Consider the following 11,698-nt stretch of genomic DNA (forward strand, 5'->3'; position numbering starts at 1 on the left):
TCACCCTATTTTTCTTTCTTTTCCTGTTCCCAACATCACAACCCTCTTCAATCATTACCAAAACTGATTTTCACGGTCTGTCAGCCATCACACATCTGAAATAAAAAATCCTGTGCTGATGAGGTATAAATGGAGCTGAGGGGCCGTTTACATGACAACATTTTCAACTAAAAATGGAAAACTTTACACGTTTTGGCTGTTCATTTACACAACAACTGCGTTTTGGGGGCCTGAAAACACAAACTTTTGAAAAAGAGAAAGTTTTGGAAAACCGTACCTTTATCGTCTCAATGTAAGCTACAAAAACACAAATTTGTGAAAATGGTGATGTCATGTGCCTGTGTATTACGTGCTCAGTCTATAGGCGTGTAGTGTTTCTTGACAAAGTGACATTGCCAACTACTGGCCTGGCAGCATAATACAGCATTTTTTGTGGATCCGTGTGAACGGGGATCGTTTTGACAATGTTTAACTTTGTACGTTAAGAGTGAAGGGTTTATTCTATGCTATAGGACTATAAGTATTGGACTCTACAGTGGTTCTCAACCAGAAAGTCTCAGTAAGCTCCAAAATGTCTTAAAAATATGTAATAAACTGTTAAAATTTAACAAGTCAAAAAGACAGACAAAATGATTAATATTATTCAAAATCTTAATTTTTATTTGAACCATTTTTTTTTTTTATCTGAAGAAATTAATGAGTTAAATTAAACAAACAAAAAAAAATATTTACATGACTCATCCAGGTCTAGAAATCACTTTTTAGATTAATTAAAATTTAAGTCATCTTGAGGGTACATCAAAATAATATGTCAAATAATAGCATTGACCGGGCACCAAATATTGACTTTCGGGAACCTTGGGATTACAAAGGTTGAGAACAGCTGTTCTAATAAACACAACTAACAGCATCCCATTTGTAAGAAGAACTGATACAGGACACAAGTAAAACAGCATTGTGTAGTAGAAGCTTTGTTCAGGACAGAGTGTCTGTTCATGGTGATTGATGCTCGGAGGCATATTGCTAATATTCATGATAAATGCACAAAGTTACATCGCTGATGATGTGAGTTGGTGAAAAGAAGATGGGTACAGTTCACTTGTTTTTGGGCTGTGCTGCAATATAAAGAGCCACAAGACAGTAGAGAGCTCCTCCGACTGTCAGAGCCATGGTGGTCCTGTACAAGAGTCTGTCTGGAACACCTCGCTTTAGATGGACAGGAATCTCTTCTGATGCCTGGAAGAAGAAACAAGGAGAGGGAAGAATTATGATGTATGCTCCTTTTTCCTGTTTAATAATGAGATAGTCCACCCAAAAATCTAACTTCTGTCATCATTTACTATTCCAAACCTGTATGAACACAAAAGATGATATTTTGAAGAATGTATGTAACTAAAGAGTTTCGGTTCTCATTGACTGCCACCTTTTGTCCATACAACGCACGTCAATAGGAACCGGATTTGTTTGGTTACCAACATTCTTCGAAATGTCTTTTATGTTCATTAGAAGAAAGAAAGCCATACATGAGGCATGAGGAAGAGTAAATGATGACAGTTTTCCTACGCCTTCTTCAACTACATAGCTTAATACATCACATACTCACCTGAAATATTCTCTGGAGGTCTGGAACCTTGTTGGCACCCATATACTCCACCGCAGCACCTGACTCAGACACCAGTTTAGTTGGGGTGGCAAAGATGATGGTAGGGGATTCAGAAGGTATATTTGACCTCAAGCCCTAAAGTAAGTTTACAAACAGGTTAGGTTGATACCTTTTTTCACTAAGACTACATAACAGTTTTTACTCAAAGCACCCACCCCCCATTATTTTTTTTAAAAATGTGTTTTATTCACAATTTCTACACGATAAAATATATTAGAGCTATAAAAATGTATATTCTTTATAAATGTGTTTTTAATATTTTATTAATTTACATGGCCATCCCAAGTCTTTAATTTTTTTTTTTTTTTTTTTTACATTAAAAATTTTACTTAAAAGAATGAGCCCCCCCTTGGAAGTTTTCCGAGGTCCCCCTAGTGGGCCCTGACTGCCTTGTTTGAGAACCAATGATATATCAGATCTTGTTCTTAATCTTAACTACTGTCTTTTGTTGTAAAATCAGTTTAGGATTCTATAACCAGCGCTGAATTTTGTCATCTGTCTGAAGAAATACTAAAAACATCTAAATAATTAAATCTAGCTCAACTAAGTAACTGTATCCAGAAAGCTCTCAACCGGCTTTTCTTTATGAATAATAATTAGCCTGTATAATCATTTCGGTTACAATACTGCTAGAGAAATGTATTTTACGTATCTAACGACTGTTTAAAAACACATCTGCCTCACATGGAGCAGGTAGTGGCATATCAAGGTCACTGAATTAACCTTTTAAAAACGGAATAGCGCGCACATACCTGAGGGCTGTAAGCGGAGGTTGACACGGCTCCCGTCAGTCTTTGTGTAAACCCACTAAATTTGTAATACATTTTGGTAATTAGTGTGGTAACCGGCGAGGACGAGGTGAGAGTGACCGTCGGGATGTGGCAACTCAACCGGCTTTTTCCTTGTTTAAGGATTTGTCGCGCAAATATGACGTCATTGAAGCTAAAACGCTATGAAAACTTTCCAGCAAAAGCCCTGTTAAAAGTTAAAATAAAATTGCTGGGATAAATATAATTTATTATAATATTTTGTTAAAATCTCTGTGATCATTTTGTAGTCAATGATATGGCTTTTTTTGTGTTTAGAAGGTTATTATTTAGGCCTATTCTTTTGAGCCTGTGCTGTCAATCGATTAAAAACTTAACTAATTAATCTCACGTTTTTTCTGTAATTATTCAGGATTAATCGTACCTAATTTTATATTTTAATAGGCCTTACATAATTTCACACTAAATCTCCAAATTAATGTAGAAACAACATAAAGATGGAACAGGCTATTTCAAATATTTTGATTAATTGCATTTTTACTAAATACTGTCAGTGAAGGCCAGTATCACTAATACCAATATTGCACTAACGACTCTATTAAATGGATTTTTCTTCTCAATTTCTGGGGATGAAATGAATAATTATAGCCATTCAACATTACAGTATAATTGAAAGCCATCATTTTTATCATTTAGTAGAAAAACTCCTTAGCATTGAGCCCTGCTATATTAAAAGCACAGCTAAATGTAATCTCAAAATTGTACATCTGTAAATAACATCTTAAGCTGAACACCTATCAATAACATCTGTACATTCATAAAACTATTATATAGTGTGTGTGTGTGTGTGTATTTCTGATTCTGAAATGTAAAATTAGTTTTAATGGGTTTATGTGAAGACTGTTTTAAGTTAACAAATTAAAAGTTGTATTTTTAAAAATCATACTTGTCCAATTTTTATTGTTCCCCTAAGTAATGTTGTTTATTAATCTCATCTTGACATAAAAAGGCTGCTAGTTTCCACACTTTTTACTTAAGTGAATATTTATTATGGTATGTTCTGGTCAGCTATGAAATCCAAACTTCATGAAACATCAAAAATGCATAGGCTACATAAAAATCAATTTGATGTTTTGACCAGCAGAATTTTTGACCAGAGATAAAATATGCTTATGCTAAGAAGAGAAACAGTTCAATGGCAGATTCCCATTGTATAACTCCATAAAATGTGATAGCATGCCCTGCTATTGTCACAAAAGGTCAACATGTGTTCAGTGAACTATCTTTTCTCCTGTCTTGGGCAATAAAATGTGGTAAGAATATCTTTTACAGCCAGAAGGTATTGTCACGTCTGGTTGCAGCAGGATGAAATAAAAGTGCAGGATTTAATTGCATTGCAGCAGTCTTCTCTTTAGTAAACAAAACAAAATACTCAGAAATCACTATAGACCCACGGGAACAAAACAGCCAAACATAATAAAATGAGAAAAGACCAAGAACTGAACAAAACACAGTATATATCCAGATCAAACTAATCAACAAAATGAGACACAGCTGACATAACTAATGAGTAACCAAGGAGAGTAACTGGAGGTGGGAACAAGGAACAAAAGAAACAGAGCAAAACAAACTCAGAATAAAATTCAAACACAAAAAAACAAGACCTGACAGGTACAAATAGACTTTCAAAAATAAAGCAACCCTGAAAAATATTCACTGGAGTTAAAACTGACACCTAAACCCAGTCATCCCAATTTTAAAACATTCCTAAGTACTTTGCTTTTGCTTAATATATTTCACATTATATTTGTGCCACATTCCTTTAATTAGTTAAATAATCAGGCATGAATCAATAAACATTTCTTTATTTTCTTCATACACATAAATAACCTTGTCTTTACCAATTAGAATACATTTAGATTACAGAATAGAGCTACATAAGATTTCATTTGCATCATTATGACCCTTTTAAATAGCCACAAATACAGCTACAAAATGATACAGCTATGAAGGCATATGTCTCCATACAGATGCAAAAATAAACATTGTGTGGTGTGACATCAACCAAGCAATGTTTCTGCAATTATTCAAATAAGATCCCAACACTGACATGACAATTTAAGCTAAAGACAAATTATGTCATTAGAGGATAACCTGAATTAAACAATGCACTCTATCTTGATTTTGACATTATCATCAATTCAGCTAAGAAAATATCTGTAGGTTATATAACCTATAGTCAATAGATGCTTTTATATAATGAAATACTTCTGTACTGTATTCCACTCAATAAATCATATCATATGCAGCATATCTCATTAAATACAATGCAAAACCCATCTTTGTATTCCAGGATACACAAACTCAGAAAGTCCCTTGAATGAAGAAAAGAGGTTTGATTTTGTGCTTGTATTCAAAGAGGAAGAAGGAAGCGAGTGACAGCCCTCCTACTGGTGAGCGTGTGGGTGAGGTGTTTGCTAATCAATTTAGTTAACGCCTCTTGATTCACACAGTCGTGTATGGACAGGTTGCAGACTTGTCGCTGTCTGGATGAACAGCTGATGTTTGTTTTTTTGTGGCTTAGTAATGTTAACTAGCATTCTATAGACCTTTAACTTTATTTGAAACTGCACATTTGACAGTGACTTTAATGTCAAAGCAATCACAGTATTTGCTTTCTTATCATCTTCAAACGCTTCTATATTGCCACTCTAAAACCTTTTACTCTGGTTTCCCTTGCTTTGCCACTTTATTGGGGGCTGAATTAATGATTTAGCAAGTCGGAGGGACCTCTCCATGGAAACATGAGAATTTGTGTAAGCTCCTTCTAGGCTGGAGCACTGTCAGGACACAAGGTCCCGCCAGATGCCCGTTCCAGGCAGCCTGGCCATCTGTAGTCGTCAAATGCCACAGTTGTCCATTTCGTACACGGAAAAATGCTGTTGGATCGGTTTTGTTCGTTCACACAGGAAGGGGGTTACAACACAAACATTGGCTAATGTATTTCCTTTGGATCGTAATGCTTTATTGTGCACTTTCCAGCTTTGAGCTGGGGATTTGTCTCTTTTGTCCTGTTCTGTTAGTCCCAGGATGGACAGAAATAGTTCCAGATGCCTGTATTGTCAACATCGATGAATTCCAGAATGTGTCCTTGAGTACAGAGGTACTTGTGTTTTTATTTGGATATAATAGAGAGTCTAAACGCTGATTTTTCCCCAACAGATTAGCTTGTCCCTTTGCTAAATTTTAGATCTTGGTACAAAATAAAGGCACAGAAGAGCAGGTGATGTTGCTAAGCTGAAGACCAGCAGGTTCGGAGGATCTCAGGACGAGCTGTGCTACAGTCAGTTGAGAAACTCAGAGGAGAGACTTCGCACGCAGCGTGCTGAGCGGAATTTGAGTTCGTGGTAGCACTGCACGAAGCTGTGGTAGATAAAGGTAATGGGCAGAGCCAGCAGCACAATGCCACTCACAACGCACACACCACCCAGCACGCGTCCCGGAATGGTGATGGGATACATGTCTCCATAGCCGACGGTCGTCATGGAGATAATAACCCACCAGCAGGCTGCCGGGATGCTGGCGTAGTCCTCATTGCTAGTCTCCAGGTCAAGGCCGTGCTCCAACAGCTGTGCCAGGGCACTGAATATCGCCATGGCGACGCAGACAAACACCAGCAGCATGACCATCTCGCGGTAGCACCTGCGCAGCGTCAGCCCGAGCGTCTGCAGCCCGAGGAAGTGACGCGCCAGCTTGATTAGCCAAAAGATGCGCATCATTCGCAATACGCGCAGGGTGACTCCTGCTCGCTGTAGCTGAGGGTTTTCTCCTGTCAGCGCTGTCATAGCGACAGACACATAGTAAGGAGTGATCGCCAGCAGGTCAATAATATTAAGGGGGCGGCGCACAAACTCACATTTGTCCCGTGAGACAATGAAGCGCACTATGCATTCGGCAGTGAACCAGCCGATGCAAACTGCCTCGATGATCCTGTGTGAGATGGGGAGGAGAGAGAGAGAGAAAGAGATGTGGAAAGAAAAACACAAGAGAAAGTTAGAGGGTATGACAGGGATATGATCACAATTTTTCATTTCTGGGTTCAGTATACAAGTTAAGCTCAACTGACAGCATTTGTGGCATACTGTTGATTCGACTTGCTCCTTCTCCCTTCATTCTAAGAAAACAAGGTTCAGTGGGGTTCTGTATAGAACCTTAGGGTTCTTTACTCAATTTTAAAGAACACTTTATGAACTTAAAGGTTCTTTAAGTTTTTCTAATGATAAAGTATGTTTACGAGCCGCTTAATTCATACATTTAATTTAAATTAAAAATTAATTAAATCTAAATGAAAGAATTAAATCAAAATCCATAACTAAATCCTTTTGGAATCCCATAAAAGGTTCTATATATGAAGTGTCTAACAGAACATATATAGAACCTTTTCTTCTAAACCCGCGGTCACTCTAGACTTTGAACGTGCAAAATTTCATCGGATGCTCCAACGGTCGTGTTATACAACGTCTTTTTTTATAAACATGAATTCAACATATAACATAGCCTATAGTAATGCATTCAGAATGTAAAAATATACAACCTACTCGACTTTACTACAAAAATATTATTCTTTTAATTCAAGAAAGAGGTCATCCAATGACGAATCGATCTTAACCTAATGCGAATTCGCAGGTCAGAGTTCACCAAACTCGAAACTTCGCACCAGCTTGCGTTTCCAGTCTGACGCATTCGCATGCGCTTCGTATGAATGGAAGTCAATGGGGCGAAAAGTGCAGTGTGACCGCACCTAAGAGTGTGCTTAATGTTGTTTTCTTTTTCTCTGTGTAAGCGCCTTGAAAAGACTGCTTTAAAGGTGCAATACAATTATTATTATTTAAAAATGTAAAAATCTAGATAACAGTGTGACACTTATAGAATTGAATGGGACCAATCTGTTAACATTAAAACACTCACTGTTTCAATAGTATAGCCACAAAACAAGCAATGTGCATTTTAACATGAATTTGTAAAAATTAGTATGTTTTGTCATTTAGTAAAAAACTAACCTTATCTGTGTAAAGTTCTATCCAATTTTATAACTTTCTCAGCATGACAATGCAACAAAATAAACCTTAAAACCCTAAAAAGACTGTAGAAATGACAATTTCGCAGCTTAAATAATACACAAGTTTTAGAAGATGTAAGTGCTTTTATACAATTATACACTTCACATTTCTGCCTTTGAATCCTCCAAAAATTGGGCCCATTCACTTCCATTGCAAGTGTCTTACTGGAGCCTTGAAGAAAACAAGGGACGATTCTAAAACCTTACGCCACAAATGCTGTCGATTCAGATTAACTTGTATCAAACCTGGAATATTCCTCTACCAAACACTCCCTAGAATATTATCAGTGAATGAATATATAAATAATAACCACTAAAAATGTTGCTAGGTAGCCTTCAAATAAGTTTAAGCTTTGTTATTGTAAATAAACAAGTCATGCAAAGTGTTTAGATCAGATTCCATGCAGCCATGCGGTCAGTGTGCTTTATATGGAAAATGTCCTCTCATTCAGATCGTGTAAACAGCTCCAGTGTTTTGTTGACAGTGGAGTGTCAGTGTCTATGGAAGCTAAAATACAGGAAGTTACGCTTACTCAGTAGTCCTTGAACTGATTTTTTATATTTGAGTGCACATTCAACTTAATCTCCATTTAATATTTGAAAAAAAGAAATAGATTTGTGAAAGGCTGCATAAAAAGAATTTGCCCCTGAATTTGCTCTTTCATTTTGAATGGTTTTACTGTACTGTTCAAAGCAAATTTATAAAGAGCTGTGACAGACTTAGAATTACAGTGCGGACAGCTGTTTCGGCATGAATGCATGTATACAGGGCCAATAATACTGTGAAATAAGTGAAGATGATAATATATGTATATGTTCCCACATATTCTAGAATTCTGGGTTAACAGCAAGTGCATATATATGCTAATCATTCCTCAGTAGGCATGATGAACATAAAAACTATACATCTTTACAGGCAACGAATGAACGGACATTTAAAGATGAATACAAAGCATGGGAATGATATCCACAAAAACATATCTGTGGCATTTTTTGGAAATACTTTAAGACAGCATGCATGAAAAACCTCACTGGGTTTCTTTCCATCTCTTACCAGCTCGTCACACACATATATGAGAACATACCTGAACCCTGAGACAAACAGTGGCCACTGTGGGAAATGGAATCAAAACTGCACTGGATACATAAAGAAAAAACCTTAAGCCCTACTCACAAATGCTTTCAGACAGAGAGAGAGAGACGGGGACAAGGGAATACCCAAAATGACAATATGACCCAAAGCAGGGAATACGAAAACATGACTGAAATTTTTAGAGCACCAGGAAGATGTCATGTTCACATTGGATGATGACGAAATGTGTGCACAATAGAATATAGAGATTTGATTTTAATAATTTTTATAGCCTGTCTAAATGTAGGGAGGGAGTGTCGGAATACGAAGTGTGTTGTAACACCATTAGTTTAACAAATTAATGTAAGGGGTAAAATCACCACCCTCCTCAGATAACAGTATAAGTTTTAAGTCTCTTTGTAAAAATAAAATGAATTGATTTGTGATCACGTTAGTGGATGCTAAATGTCAAAATGTGTATGATCAAATGTTTAGGTTCTGTTGTTTAATTTGATAGACTATATAGCATCCACACAAGCTGAGCAGATGAAGGTTGTAACACTACAAAGACTACACAAAATGGGACTGTTTATCCCTTACGAAAATTAACCATGGTTTTACTACAAAAAAAGGTTAAAGGTTGTAGTTAAACCATGGTTACCACAAATTAACCATGGTTTTGCTATGCTAACCATAGTTTAACCATGGTATTTGTAGTAAAATACCATTACACACGGTAATCAATCTGACACAAAAAAACAAAACATGCTTACTACACTTTTAATAAAACGATGGCTAATTTTCGTAAGGGTATTGAGTGAATGATTCACAAACACGCCGTCTATTAGAGTTGTTTTTGCATAGTAACTATCTATTTTGGACAAATAAATATGATTAACATAATTTAATACATGGACAAATATAAAATCTCCATGTTTTCAACTGGTTTTACAACTCGCTCCTGTAGTGAGATAGTTTGTAATGTAGCCTACTTGCCATTAATTTGCACAGTTGGGTAATATTATTGCATACATTTAATTTGTAGCAGACAAATATGAGGATATTATATCGAAGTTTGAGACATATAGCTCAAAAACATCTTCCAGTTACAGACGCTGAAAAACGAAATGTGTTACAACACTCCCCGGTCTCCCCTGCAGAGCTCATGTTGACGTCAGATATTTTTGGCGACGTCTCCTGGCCAATCGAAGTACGTCAGATAGAAAACAAAATTCACCATCGTAGTACTTTGCAGCCTTCAGCTTGCATTATCACCATACGGATATTGCTAAAATGTCGTTTTTGTATTTTTTTTTCACTATGATAATATTGTTTTTACTGTAATACATTTTAAAAGGCAAATAATCAACAAAATATATTATATAATAATAATAATTTAAATATAAAAATATTTAGAAAACTGGAAATTAGACGATTGCATTTTAATATTATTGCATATAGCTATAAATTATTATATTATTACAGTGTCCTACTTAATCATTTAAATGATTTGACAGTCATTTAAGTGATTTGACAGTCCAAATTCATCCTGTCTAATTTTCTGTAAACCAAGAAAATGTGTCAATGCGGTGTCAATGCACTCATTTCAGTTTAACTTCTATTTCAGTGTTGCTTTCATTTTTAATAGGGAAGAGATGGTCTGAATGGAGCTCGCAAAGCAATTGGGTACAAAACATAGAAAGAACCATACAGACAGAATTAAGTAAGTTCAGAGGGACAAACCTACCGTCACAAAATATTACCTCTGATATGTGTGCAGAAGAGCACGATTCCTTCTATTATATGGAGCTATAGAAGGTGGGCATGCTCATAAAGCTGAGCTGTCCTGTGAGAGATGCACCTAATTTTGCATAAATTGTACGTATACCACAGACCACAGAAGTTGAATTCATGCATATACCTGTGTTCTTCCACTGTATTGTTTTTTGCTGTATCCCAGTCCGGCAGAGTGCTCGCACAGAGGATGACCATAGACATAATGACAAAAACCACTGACACTGATGCCAGGATCTGCGCAGCGATAGAGGAAGCTGGCTCCTCAAAAGTCCTCCGCATCCTCTCCAGCCACCGCGCGTTCCCTGTCTCCGGGGTTAACCTGGTGACCTGATCCTCCTCACCTCTGGACTCCACCTCTGCCTTGATATCCTCCTCTGAAAAGTACGTGTACGTGTCGGACATCCTATCCTCCAGTCGTCGCTGGCAACAAAACTCCAAATGCGAGCTCTCCAAACCCCAGTAGATCATCTCGTTGTAAAAGGAAAGCTCGCACATCTGCGGGACAAACCTGAGCTTTCCAGATCGGACATAAAGCATAATAAAGACAAACGCCTCAGAGTGCCTGTCGAAGAAAAACTCGTTCCTCTCCCGGTCATAATCATCACATACCTCCAAGACCTCCTTTTCAGAGGAGCAGCTGTGGAGTCTGCTCACTCTTCGGAGGGGAAAATCCTTTATAACTTCTCTTGTGAAAGCATACTTGGTGCCACCAACGTTTAAGATGCATATATTCTTCCCAAACTTCATTTTGGATCAGATTGACATCACCGATTCGAGTGAAAAAGAGAGAAACGACGTACAATATGGCTTAATGATAGTCATAGTTAACATCCAGTACATTTCTGTAAGCTCGAGAAAAACAAACAGCTCCAAACTCGCGAGTCCAACACAGTATGTCAGATTATAAAGGGATTTTTCCAGATTGAGCGCGTGTCATTTAGGAGAACCGTGGAAAAGTGACTTCTTTCTTTGTGCATCATCTAAACTCCAGCCTTCAGTGGGCAGCTTCATACAGTGATGTCACAGATCGACAAGCCTATTGCACTCGATCATGGGCTCCCGAGGAACGGGCGTTCCCAAAGGCAAAACGAGTTTTTTCACGACGCATGTCTGGGATTTACAAGTGAACTTGCTTGCTACACTGTTGATAACAGTGGAGTAGACCCGAGGGGGCATGTCATGCTGGGGAACTGAATTAAATGTTCAATAGTAAAAATCAATGGATGTTTTTTTCCCTATTGGTTTTCCTGCCACACCCTGAAACTAAAAAGACACACATG

General features: G+C 37.2%; 2 protein-coding genes across 3 annotated transcripts; both read right to left on the reverse strand.

The window, feature by feature from the left end:
• Nucleotides 1-633: 633 nt before the first annotated feature.
• LOC127524060 (cytochrome c oxidase subunit 7A-related protein, mitochondrial-like) lies at nt 634-2,599 on the reverse strand. The gene is made up of 3 exons (XM_051915388.1): nt 2,416-2,599; nt 1,604-1,738; nt 634-1,236 (listed from the first exon to the last, which is right to left on the reverse strand). The coding sequence occupies exons 1-3, from the start codon at nt 2,485-2,487 to the stop codon at nt 1,096-1,098; spliced, it is 348 nt and encodes a 115-aa protein (XP_051771348.1). The 5' UTR covers nt 2,488-2,599; the 3' UTR covers nt 634-1,095.
• Nucleotides 2,600-4,279: 1,680 nt separating this feature from the next.
• Nucleotides 4,280-11,420, reverse strand: LOC127524129 (potassium voltage-gated channel subfamily G member 3-like). Of its 2 annotated transcripts, XM_051915510.1 has the most exons (3): nt 10,543-11,420; nt 6,347-6,420; nt 4,280-6,268 (listed from the first exon to the last, which is right to left on the reverse strand). In XM_051915510.1, exons 1-3 carry the CDS (start codon nt 11,163-11,165, stop codon nt 5,775-5,777), a joined length of 1,191 nt encoding a protein of 396 aa, XP_051771470.1. In that variant the 5' UTR covers nt 11,166-11,420; the 3' UTR covers nt 4,280-5,774. The 2 variants fall into 2 exon arrangements, with proteins under 2 accessions (XP_051771470.1, XP_051771469.1); XM_051915509.1 differs by having other exon boundaries at nt 4,280-6,420.
• Nucleotides 11,421-11,698: the final 278 nt, after the last annotated feature.

This window comes from Ctenopharyngodon idella, chromosome 12 (assembly GCF_019924925.1).
Source record: "Ctenopharyngodon idella isolate HZGC_01 chromosome 12, HZGC01, whole genome shotgun sequence".
NCBI lineage: Eukaryota > Metazoa > Chordata > Actinopteri > Cypriniformes > Xenocyprididae > Ctenopharyngodon > Ctenopharyngodon idella.

What these genes read in the sequence shown, in the direction of transcription:
- LOC127524060 (XM_051915388.1), bottom strand. Translation starts at nt 2,487, where the DNA reads ATGTATTACAAATTTAGTGGGTTTACACAAAGACTGACGGGAGCCGTG. An exon ending in CCTCCGCTTACAGCCCTCAG is followed by an intron (nt 1,739 to 2,415) that starts GTATGTGCGCGC and finishes AACTTACTTTAG; the next exon opens with GGCTTGAGGTCAAATATACC. An exon ending in ACCTCCAGAGAATATTTCAG is followed by an intron (nt 1,237 to 1,603) that starts GTGAGTATGTGA and finishes TTCTTCTTCCAG; the next exon opens with GCATCAGAAGAGATTCCTGT.
- LOC127524129 (XM_051915509.1), bottom strand. Translation starts at nt 11,165, where the DNA reads ATGAAGTTTGGGAAGAATATATGCATCTTAAACGTTGGTGGCACCAAG. An exon ending in AATACAGTGGAAGAACACAG is followed by an intron (nt 6,421 to 10,542) that starts GTATATGCATGA and finishes CATCTCACACAG; the next exon opens with GATCATCGAGGCAGTTTGCA.